The sequence below is a fragment of the Anser brachyrhynchus genome (genome assembly GCF_964034855.1).
Source record: "Anser brachyrhynchus genome assembly, chromosome: 1".
NCBI lineage: Eukaryota > Metazoa > Chordata > Aves > Anseriformes > Anatidae > Anser > Anser brachyrhynchus.
In genome coordinates, this window is record NC_137694.1 from 197005123 (window position 1) to 197017080 (window position 11958).

General features: G+C 38.3%; 1 protein-coding gene across 9 annotated transcripts in view; it reads right to left on the bottom strand.

Annotated features, from left to right (window-relative positions):
- DYNC2H1 (dynein cytoplasmic 2 heavy chain 1) overlaps positions 1 to 11819 on the bottom strand; it is a 165174-nt gene extending 153355 nt beyond the window's left edge. For 8 of the 9 annotated variants that reach the window (XR_013945208.1, XR_013945209.1, XM_080576938.1 and 5 more), the window contains exons 1-13: positions 11487 to 11819; positions 8673 to 8843; positions 7502 to 7637; positions 6958 to 7076; positions 6240 to 6384; positions 5240 to 5472; positions 4789 to 4923; positions 4575 to 4688; positions 4271 to 4382; positions 3974 to 4098; positions 2338 to 2513; positions 815 to 1010; positions 12 to 107 (exon numbers count right to left, since the gene is read on the bottom strand). Coding sequence is in view for 7 of the 9 variants with exons in the window: in XM_080576938.1 (XP_080433064.1) it covers positions 12 to 107; positions 815 to 1010; positions 2338 to 2513; positions 3974 to 4098; positions 4271 to 4382; positions 4575 to 4688; positions 4789 to 4923; positions 5240 to 5472; positions 6240 to 6384; positions 6958 to 7076; positions 7502 to 7637; positions 8673 to 8843; positions 11487 to 11675 (1947 nt within the window). In the remaining 2 variants the exon portion in view is untranslated. Of the gene's footprint in view, positions 1 to 11; positions 108 to 814; positions 1011 to 1237; positions 1316 to 2337; positions 2514 to 3973; positions 4099 to 4270; positions 4383 to 4574; positions 4689 to 4788; positions 4924 to 5239; positions 5473 to 6239; positions 6385 to 6957; positions 7077 to 7501; positions 7638 to 8672; positions 8844 to 11486 lie in introns of those variants that run through there. The other variant, XM_080576943.1, reaches the window with a different exon arrangement.
- Between the last annotated feature and the right edge of the window lie 139 nt (positions 11820 to 11958).

Here is an 11958-nt window from a genome sequence, read left to right on the forward strand (position 1 = left end):
AATTCTTTCACCTTAATTATCTGTTCAAATGCTAGGGCAGACTGTAACATCATTGGCTTCTGACTCTCAATCATTTGTTGATCAATAGAATTATAAAAATGTGCCACCTGTAAAAATGAACAGATTAAACTTATAAATAATGTAATTGGTTCTTGTATATAAGTACATTTAACATTCACAAAATATTTCTGAACATAATGTGAAATCAACAGTACTAAGAAATTAGAATTAACTATAATAGTAAAATTTTTACAAGAATAAAGTACATACTCAGTGGTAATGTGATCATATCTTCTAGTGATGAATTCTAACAGCTAAAAAACCGTGCTACTTACACGTCTGTGATTATACTTCACCTTAAGTGCAATGGCTTCAGTCTCTAGTTTATTGCAAGTGGAACAATTCCACTGTTTTATGCAAACATAGGCATCTAGTACCATTTCAGATGCCTTCAAGTATCCATAACATCCTCCATGGACACGATACAAGATCTAAAAGCAATTTATTTCCTTATAAATTGGCAGCTGGACTAACAGGGATATCCTACAACTTGCTTTAGCTGCTGACACATAGATAGCTAATACTTCTTAAGATGGCTAAGGTTTCCACCTGAACACCTGTCAACAATCCAGATGCATGGGTATCTTGTAGGTGCTGTGTCACCTCTGCCCTAGCTGTGCAAATATCTCAGATATCAACAGCATTTATTTGGTTTTATTAAAAATAAAATGGTTTTATTTTAAAAATAAAATGGTTTTATTAAAAATAAAACACAGTATCAATGAATTACCTGTTACTACATTTAATGTTATACCTGTTTGAGGATGACTGCCTGCTTACAGAACTTTTGCGCAGTGTTTGCAGCTTGCTGTATTTTTGCTGGTATAGCAAAGCCGAGTGCCGACAGCTGACGTACTTCTCTTAGGAGAGTCACCAAACGGTCTGAATAGAGTATGTTTAATGTTCCAAAGACATGATCCAACTCCATTACTGGACTATTAGCTTGGATGCTAAGCCAAAATCAAATTAAGCATATTCATGAACACAATTTGATATTTGTCTTTTCTTAGGTGCATTGTATAATAATCTAATAAATAATTCTAACAAAAACATTAAACTATCATTAGATTTTACTCCAATTATTTCTTCTACTATAGTAATGCTTCTACCATCATCCTCCTAGGCTTCTTTCATAAACGCTTCAGGTTTACTCATTTTTTTCAGTTTTTTTTCTCACCTTATTCGAGTTCACATATCCACTGCATCCCCCTTTACAGTGAGCTACCTCCTTTCTCTTCCTTTTAATTAATCTCTTTGCAGAAAGCTAAAAAAAAACTTTTTAAAAAACTCTCACAAAAACAAATTTTTATGGTACTAATCAATAATATCATTTCTACGTATTGCAGTTCTGAATCTGCTAATTTGTTACATAAGTGTGTTTTTCATAAAATAAAAGTTGGCACAGGAGTAGCAACACTTGTGTCCAGTGGAACTGTGGACAAACCCTCACTTTATTCAAAAGAAGTTTCACAGAATCACAGAATCATCTAGGTGGGAAGAGACCTCCAAGATCATCTAGTCCAACCTCTGACCTAACACTAACAAGTCCTCCACTAAACCTTATCACTAAGCTCTACATCTAAATGTCTTTTAAAGATCTCCAGCGATGGTGACTCAACCACTTCCCTGGGCAGCCCATTCCAATGCCTAAAAACCCTTTCAGTGAAGAAGTTTTTCCTAATAACCAACCTAAACCTCCCCTAGTGAACACTTTGCAACACTTGGATGCAGACAGAAGCTATGTGCCCAATTAAAAAGCAAACAAACAAACAAACAAATAACAACAACAACAAAAAAAACAGTAAATTTAAATATATACAGATATATATTTGAATTTTATTATTTTGGTGAATAAAACTTATGAGATGTAAATTGGTATTCTTACCCTTCTTTCATCTGCGCAATTTAGACCACAGAATTTCTTGTGAATAGCAATTTATTTGTAACTCTACATGTGTGATCTGTATATCAACAGTTATATTCCTGTCTCATCTGGTTTCTAGACATTATCACACTATGGATAATACAACAACAAGCGAAACAAACATATTTCATTACAGGTGTCAATAGAAACCACAAGATTAGCCATTAGCATTGTCCTGTGTGCTTCATCTTAACAACCAACCCTGGCAGAACGATGAAATGATCATGAACTCTTTCACTTTATTTCTGCATTCATTCAGCAAAATCTGTATTTCTTTAATGAGGTCCTATCAAATTACCCTACGGTACAGATTTCAGCATTAACATTATTCAAATGAAAATTTAAATACTTACCAAAGTCCTGACTTGGGATTTGATAATTCTGACTGTATATTCCTAGACCAGTCATCATATTGCTCTTGTTCATATACTTTTAACAGTTCCAGAAAAGAATCTGCACTTTGATGAAAACTTTGAAATCCAGACAAGTCAGAGAGGAGAGACTCTGCAAGCTTGATAGTGTCATCCACCTTGAATACAATCACAAAGAAAGGAAGCTTAAATTCCTGCTAATAAATTAGAAAAGAAGAATCACCACAATACAAATCAGTACTATAAAACATCCCAGTGGGATTCAAAAACAGATTAGAAAAAATAAGTGAATACCGAATTGTGTCCTATGTATTAGAATTCTAGTTACAGTAAATTGAAATAGTTGGCTTGAGTAAGTTGTCCACCACAAGTGTCTACCACTATTAAGATATCCTGGGGTATCCCACGTGGTCTTTCGTTCATTTTCCATAAAGTTACAGGTCTCCCCTCACATGCCAACACATTGTGTGCTGTATCTATAAGGCTCATGTCAATGCTCAAGGGCATTTCAGACAGGATTTCACACCTATGTGTGGACAAATGAATCAAGACCCTAGTCAATGCAATCAGTGAACACATGAGAGGAATTCAAAAATTCAGCTCAGCTTAAGGTAGACACACAACTCACACACATCAGTTGAGTTCCCCTCTGAGACGCTTTAGCAGACCAAGTAGAAGAAATCATTGTGAAACCTTATCTGCTGCTTTTCCCTTTGAAGGATGCGCACACACACACACAAAAAGATATTTAAGATCTCCACCTTCTGTCACATTCAGCTGAAATGGGCCCTTGAGTTTCTGCAAATCACAGGTGATCCAAAAAAAACTGTACTAATTGTTATTTGGGGATGGATAACAGCTATTCTCATTCAAATACGTAGTTATTGTCAATGGCACTTAAGTTTACACAAAACATTTTGCTTTTAACCAGTCCATACTTTTCCAAAACAAAGTTCCAGAGTTTCCAACTGAAGTTTTACTACAGATCAATAAAAATAACAGAAGCTAAAACAGAATCAGGTATGTCTTAAACTCATTCTGCGGTAAGAGAACACAATTACTTGCCATTTACCTCTACTACACAGAAATAAACTGCACTCCTTAATTTAGCAATGTAAATTCCCTGTCAGACACTGACTCAAAACAGCATTACCAAGAAATCTCTTTGTTCTCAAGGGGACACTGCAAAGGCTAATAATAGATGAGAATTACGATGTCAGAATCTAGCTATGTGTAAATCTTAAATAGAATTTTAAAACGCAAACTGGAGGATAAAATTTAAAAAAGTCATCTCCACTCAGAATTTTTTTTCTTTTTTATTTTTGTTGTTGTTGTTTTTTTGTTTTGCCAGAAAACAGTAAGTCACAAAAAGAGGCTGTTCAGTTCATTATGAAAAGATTGTTTATTGTGTCAGTTAATAGAATTCAACTTAGCACATGGTGCCACAGATAAGGAATCCTGATTCTATAACTCTTGGAAGTCCACAATTTTTTTAATGTTATTTTCTCCACACTCTCTTACACCTTTTATCTCCACAATCTCTTATGTATGATTTATGTTCGTATAATAACACTATATCTAACTAGCAATGAAATCTGTTTGTAATGGAATCAGTTACCTTCAGCTCCAGCTGCCGCACCCATACGATATTATTGACAACTTCAGAAAGGTTTTTGCCTGACAGCGGTCCAGAAACATCACCAGGAACACCATGGCATCGAGTTTCAAAGTCTGTCTGATAGTCTAACACAAGAAAAAGATTCACGTTAGACCAGAAACCTAACAGAACAAGCTTAAATGTATTATTATAGTTATAAAAATATAGTAGGTATAATGACATAATTCTATAGTAAATAAACAATTATATTATTTGCAAAAATACTAATGTCGTCGAACACGGTTAGATAATTTTTACCTTTGACATAATCTTGAAGCCTTGCTAGCAATGTTTCCCTTTCTAAAAGTAATTCTTTGCTTATATTTGGACGCTTTATCAGTTCCTTGTGTTTTTGAAATGTCTGAAGAAGCTAGAATATGAAATTAAAACAAGTTATCTCTTTCTCCTGAAAAAAATGAAACATATTCTGATACTACTCTTTATGGCTGTTCATAAATAGTCTTTGCCTGTAAGTATTTACCCCTTTGCTCAAAACTGACTACTTAAGAACTCAGTAACTTTTTCCCATCAGGAAGTTTTCAGACTGCAAAAATGCCTGTACCTGTTGAGGGCTGTCTTGAATTTCTGAAATAAATTTCTTCAGTTTGCTTGCTACTTTTTGTTCTGCTGGTGCAATAATTCTTTCAAACTGAGAGACTGCAGCTTTCCATAATGGCTAGAAGACAATCAGTATATACATGTTACTTTAGGACTGCTCATCTAAATACTAAAAAGTCACACAGGGAGTATCAATAAATTAAAAATAAGCATTATACCTCTGTGTAAGGATTATAGTGTACAGGATTTAGGCCAGCAAAGGGCTCAAACACCTGGGCAACATGTAAAGCATTTTGTTCTCCAGATGGCAAAAAGAATGTAAGTTTTTCATGCAGTGTTCTAACAGTTAAGACCTATAAAAGAAAATATGATATATCAACATGCTTTTACATAAAACTTACATTTAAAAGCAAAAAGCACAAGCACTACATGACACCCTTCTTTTTACAGAAAGTTTTTGACAGGCTCAGGCAAGCATATGAATTACAGAATGCTCACTCTAAAAAGGCTATATAAAGTGTTTTTACTTTCCTTTTATGACTTTATTTCTATTTCCTTTTAAATAATGGTGTTTAACGAAATAGATAAAAATAAATAACAATAAATAGTAATTATTATTCAATAATAGTAATACGTGATAAATAAATTATGAATAAATGTGGATAATACCTCATCGAGACGTTTGCTGAGTTTGACTAAAGATTCAGGGAAATACTTTTCATTTTTCCACTGATGCAGAGTATAACGCTGCCACAGTTGTCCAGTTAAGTACTCACAAGCTGATGCCCATTGTTCACAAATCAAGATGCCAGCCTTTAGATTTTCTTTAACAGTGTGAAAAGCATCCTCCCACAGGTTCAAAGCTGCTAATTTTCTCTGAACAAATCTACCTAGACAGCTCCCTAGAACACAAAAAAAAAGTATATGAAAACAGTATACAGTTTGTTCAAAATAACTTTTTTAAACTCCACATCAAGTCCCAACAATATTTTTGAAAAACTATTATAAGGTTATTATTTAAAACAAAAAATAAATCGCTTAAACATCTCCATGTTATTCCAACTGGAGGTTGGCCCAATATCAGAAACTGATGGATTTCGATTCTGGAATTCACGCACAAGCATCATCTGTATCAGCAGTGATGGCAGCTGTCTGCCCCCAGCCATCCTGACACAAACAGCCGTCCTCCTCATGCACACAAAAGTTTGACAGCAGCAGGAAAGCTCGCTGTCTTATGTCTGTCCCAGAACACGGGACTACTGTCATGAGAATGAGGGAAGCAGTCTCTCTGTATGTCCTGCTCCCACTTCCATGCAAACTGAATTAACTTTCAAATGAGGGTTTTATGCAAATAAACATTCTCCTCTGGGAAAAAGACAAGAAGCCAAACAGAAGTGAAACAAATCTAATCAACAGGTTCAAAAGTTATCAAACTCCATGTTGGTATTATCTATCGTCCTCCCAGGCACGCCTGAAGGCATTGACCCAAACTGGCTGAATTGCTGGACACCGCAAGGCAAGCAGCATTAATGGATCATAATTACAACAAGCAAGTACCTTAATGCTGGAGGGTATCAATGGGGTCTTTAAGAGGAGGAAGGTCTCTGCTCCAGGATTCATTTCATTTTTTCTCAAATGTTCATTTAATAAAGACTGCATAAAGGTTTACCTATTACATCCAAGAGATTATGCATGCGTGGCTGTGGATAAGGATCATGTTCCGTTTGTCTCCACACACTATCCAGGGTATCCCTGGTAGTCTCCACTAAATCCACAACTTCAAATAAAGAGAGACTATCCAAGTTATAATAATCCTAGGGAAAAAAAAAATAATACAATCATTTTGCAACTAGTATTGTAGAAACAACTATACTTTACTGAAGCTAGTAATTGCTATAGTTTTCTTGTTTTATTGCTTAAAAGAATATGGAGGGATCCCCTCAAAAAATGTTAAATCTTTAAGTTTATTTGTGTTAGGAATGATTGATATCTGTAGTGCTATTCGAGCAAGTGCTGCCCATGTGCCTAAAATTTTGTATAATGTTTGATTCTTGTCCTCTGCATTTTTAATTTCTCTTTTAATAAATTCACGACTAGCATAAACAAATTGTAACATACCATTACATTTTCACAGCAGATCTCAGGATTTAATGGTCAAATCTGCCCCCCATTTACTTCTGGCATTCCCCTTTATCATTGTCACTAGGAACTAAATAAATGTCATTTAAAGTAAAATCTTGCCTAAGAAAAATTAACTAAATAGCTATATATTCACGTGTTTAAAAAGAGTGTAAATATACAGACACATATTTCACAAGGAGAGAGGGTTTGGGGCTTTTGTAAGTCTACAAATATACAATACACTTATTATACAAAAGAAAACATACTTTTGCAATGTCCTCAAATAGGTCTTTAAAATGAGAAGCTCTCTCTTTACTATACAATTTCGTTCCATGACGAGCACATTCTATCCAGAACTGAAATTCATCTGTTGGTGTAAGTATAGCTGCAAATACGAACAGGAAATGTTGAAATAAAAAACACATGAATGGTAACAAAAGACTTACAGGTGGAACATACTTTCTAAAGTAAATTTTTGCCTTACAGTTATGTGATTGCCCTTCGACTTCTGACTCAGACTAAACGTAGCATCAAGTTCATACCAAGAGACCAGAGTCGATCATCACCAAGCCCAGTCTACTCAGCACAAGCTGTTATATTTCACACTCTGAAGGCACTGCAGGCACTTCAGTCTTTCCATGAAGACTGGAAATTCAACTTATCAAACACTGATTTACTCCTAATTTAAAATTAATTGATTACAGCAATATAATTTATTATACTTTGTTGATGATTGTTATACTAAGTGTTTTTAATCTTTATATCGATAGTATGATAATTAATTACAAAAAACATAACTGCCAAACAAACCTTGCACATCATCTTCACTGAACTTTTCTCCCATGCAATTAGGATCTGATCTTCTGAGAACAGTACTCAAACCAGTTTCAAGCTCACTTAGAAGCTTCTGGAGTTTGGGATCAAATGTTTTACTCCATGTCTCATCCTGCAATGAAAATTTCACAAAATGTGACTCACACAACCGAACCATTACTATTTTCCTTCCATTTATCTAAATACACACACACACACACACACAGGGACAGATTAGTGACAGTTACCCACATGATGGGATGCCATAATATTTTTCTTAACACCAAGGAAAAGCATTTATTTTTTTTTACTTCTCAAGTCAGAGTAATACAGTGCAATTTTTTTATTCACAAATTCATAAGTCAATTGTTGGATTTATAAAAGGACTTTGCGAGTGTTCAGAATTCTGTAAGTAATTCTCTGTTAAGATAAATGAATTCTGAATCTAATTCTAGACTAGAGTCTGCAAATTGCTATAATCAAATACTGAAAGTTGTGTTTTCCTAAAATTATTTTATTAATGTTATAATGTGCAAGAAATTAAAAACGTGCAACTGCTGAAATTCTGCTTGTAAAGATAATGAAATATAGACATGATTATTGTTTTTGACAAAAAAAATCCACAAAAGAAACATGTTCTTTAATGGAAATGAAGCGAAAGCCTAAGAACATTTTAAAATATCAGATCTATGAAAACTGCAGTTGTACAAACTAATCCAGAGGCCAGAACACCCATCTGACATTCTGTGGAAATCATACTTTGTGTGATACTGACATATGCGTTTTGGATAAAATATAAAACATCTAAAACAGGAAAAATACACAAGATCGGAATTACTGGTGGAAAGGGAGGTAAGGAGCCATTGTCTCCAATAACCACAGCACCATGTATTCCATTTTTCTAGTCAGGCACACACATATCCAGAACCCTCCTAAGACGATATGAGACAATATGATAAAGTGTCTTCTTTAACTCAGAAATTAGAAATATGGATTTAGATAGATATTTTAGGTATCAGATATTTAGATATTAGAAATATCTATTTAAGCTCTTAAAATACTTTATTTTTATAATATAAAATATTTTGTCAGAATAATTAAGATAGACAGTGGAATTCTAATTTTTTCAATTAAATCTATAGACTATTTAAATCAGTGTATTGCTCACCTTCATTAATACTGGTGCAAAAACTTGTCGAACAGCTTGATAAAGGGTGTTAATTGGTGAATCTAGCATAGATGACACAAGGATATTACTGTGAAGATTATCTTCTGTAATTACATCAGGTCGCAGCTTAAAGAATACCAACACATTATTCTTTGAATCAGTAGCTTCAATCTGTGACAATAAAATAAAAAAAAGAAAGTTTTTTAGAAAACTGTGATTGACTGCGTATTATACTAAATTACCATTTACACAAATGATTTACATCAAGAAAAAAATGATAAATTACCACATTATTCCATATGTGTTCTGATAACATTCTGGTAGTACCTGACTTGCAAAGAAAATCAAAACTTTTATTATATTCATCCTTGAGTTGATAGGAACCTGAAATGTAATTTCCAACATCAAAAACATAATGCCTTTTTCATCATAAACCATCCACAAACACCATAATTACTTATTCTATTTTGAAATGTTTGCTTGCTGCTTTTTGAGGACAAAATAGAAACTCACTCGCATGCCTTGAGAAGAATAAATGTGAAGAATTTAAATTTCCTTATTGCATTTTTACGCAGCATTACTTTGGAAATACTTTTCTCAATATTCTGTATTGTCTTTCTAAGTCTGCAGATACAGAGCTCTACAGTAATTCATTGACTGTTCAGGGAAAGAGAAAGGCATCCTCATTCACCAGTAAAATCTCAATATGTCAGCCAACTCTTTTTACTTTCACAGTCCCACTTGTAGACAAAATTCTAAATGTCACGTTAAAATCAAGCGTTGAAATTACCTGGGGCAAAGAAGAATCCATAAAACAAAAGAACTTTATTAACGTTATTAACATTATTAATCCCAAATTCTGTGCAATTGTAAACACCTGTGAACTTTTTTTTTTCTTCTTTTAAAAGAAATGGAAAGCTAGCAAGAACAGCTTTCAGTTTTAGTGGACAGTGCCAGGCTTACTTTCTTACCAGGTCCTTAAGCCCAACACCATGACTTTTCCCCATACTCTACAAACATCATTTCAGTGGGACAACAGGTGAACACTGTGGCCCCTGTACACACCTGACGTTGTACCTTCCACAGCTGCTGACAGTGGTTTTGTATATCACACAGCGGCTAAGTAGCACACCCCAAAAACGTACACATTCCCTGCATGAATGTTATGTGCACTAGACCTGAAAGTCTGAAGAGGTGCTGACACCAGACATGTGTAAGCCACTGGTCCACAGAGCAGTTCACACGTTAACAACTCCCTACGCCACCTGCCACTCCACGAGGAACCGTCCCTGAGGCACCAGCCACCGTGCCCATTCTGCTCTCCATTCAGCCACCGTTCTGCTCTCACAGCAGAAAGATGGGACACAAAACTCCTCCGGTGCTCAGCACAGGTCACTCCACACAGCAGAGCCCAGGTTTGCCCCAGCAGCCTGCGGATGCAGGATTTGGTGAAACCTGCTCCTGGGGACTTGTCAGATACGAGACAATATGCCACATTTTGGGCTACGTGTCCTGTGTGGTCACTGGAACTGTGACCATTCCTGTGCCACCTCCTGTCACCTGCCTGCAGGGTCGCCTGGGAACAAGCTGTGCATCAGGCTCCCCCTGGCACTTGCGAGACAAGCCATCCCGCAGGCCGCCATACACAGCACCCTAAAACTACGTATCACCCTACAACTGCACATCACGCTGAAACTATGCAGCACCCTAAACCTACACAGCACCCTAAAACTGCACATCAGCCTACAACTGCACATCACCCTAAAGCTGCACAGCACCTTACAAGTGAGGATCGTCCTACAACTCTGCATTGCCCTACAACCATGCATTGCCCTGCAACTATGCAGCACCCTAAAACTATGCAGCACTCTAAAACTGCTCATCACCTTAAAACTGCGCACCGTCCTATAACTGCACAGCACCCTAAAACCGTGCATCGCCCTACAACTGTGCATCACCCTACAAATACCCAGCACCCTAAAACTGTGCATCACCCTACTAGCGAGCATTGCACTACAACTGTGCAGCACTCTACCACTGTGCATCACGCTACAACTGAGTATTACCCTAAAAGTACACATCAGTATTACCCTAACCGGTATTATTACCCTAAACGTATACGGTATTACCCTAAAACTATGCAGCACCCTGAAACTATGCAGCACCCTAAAACTGCGCAGACCCTACAACTGCGCATCACCCTAAAACCGCACAGCACCCTAAAACTGCGCAGCACCTTACTAATGAGCATTGCCCTACAACTATTAACCTAAAACTATGCAGCACCCTAAAACTATGCAGCACCCTAAAACTGTTCATCACCCTACAGCTGCGCATCACCCTACAACTATGCAGCACTCTAAAACCGCTCGTCACCTTGAAACTACCCATCGTCCTACAACTGCACAGCACCCCAAAACTGTGCATTGCCCTACCAACTGTGCATCGCCCTACAACTACCCAGCACACTAAAACTGTGGATCAACCTACCAGTGAGCACTGCCCTACAACTGTGCATCGTCCTACAACTGAATATTTCCCTAAAACTACGCATCAATATTACCCTAAACAGTACGATTACCCTAAACATGTACAGTATTACCCTAAAACTATGCAGCACCCTAAAACTGCTCGTCACCATAGAACCGAGCATCGCCCTACAACTATTACCCTAAAACACCGCATCACCCTAAAACCACGCAGCACCCCAAAACTGCTCCTCGCCCCACAGCTGCGCAGCACCACCCCGCATCTCAGAGCCCTTCACGAGGGGCAGCAGACGCCGCGCGGCGCTTGGCTCGGGGCCACCGTTACCTTGGTGGCCGCGCTGAGGCGGCCGCCGGAGCGGCGCAGGGCCAGCAGCGCCTGGCTGCCGTCGTCGAGGAAGCCGGCCACCTCCGGGCGGCCGCGGAGGGCGGCGGCGGCGGCGGCGGGCTCGAGGCCGAAGAAGTTGGCGGCGGTGGCGGCGAGGAAGCGCTGCCGGGGGTCGCCCGGCGCCGCCATGTTGCAGGCCCCGGCCCCAGGCCCGGCGGCGCTTCCCCGTTGCCAGGCCCCGTTTCTATGGTGACGGCAAATGGCGGCCCCGGGCGCCTCGGTGCTCCGCCCGCTGTGGGCGTGGCCTATATTAGCCCCGCCCCCTTGGTGCAGGGCCGAGGGGAGGCTGTGCGCGCTGTGGGCGGGAGGGAAGAGGGAGCCCCGCCCGTTTGTGGGAGGGGTCAGCGAGGGGGGCGTGGTCTTGAGGCAGCCCCGCCCCGGCGGTGCCGTCACTTCCTGCCCAGCGGCGGCC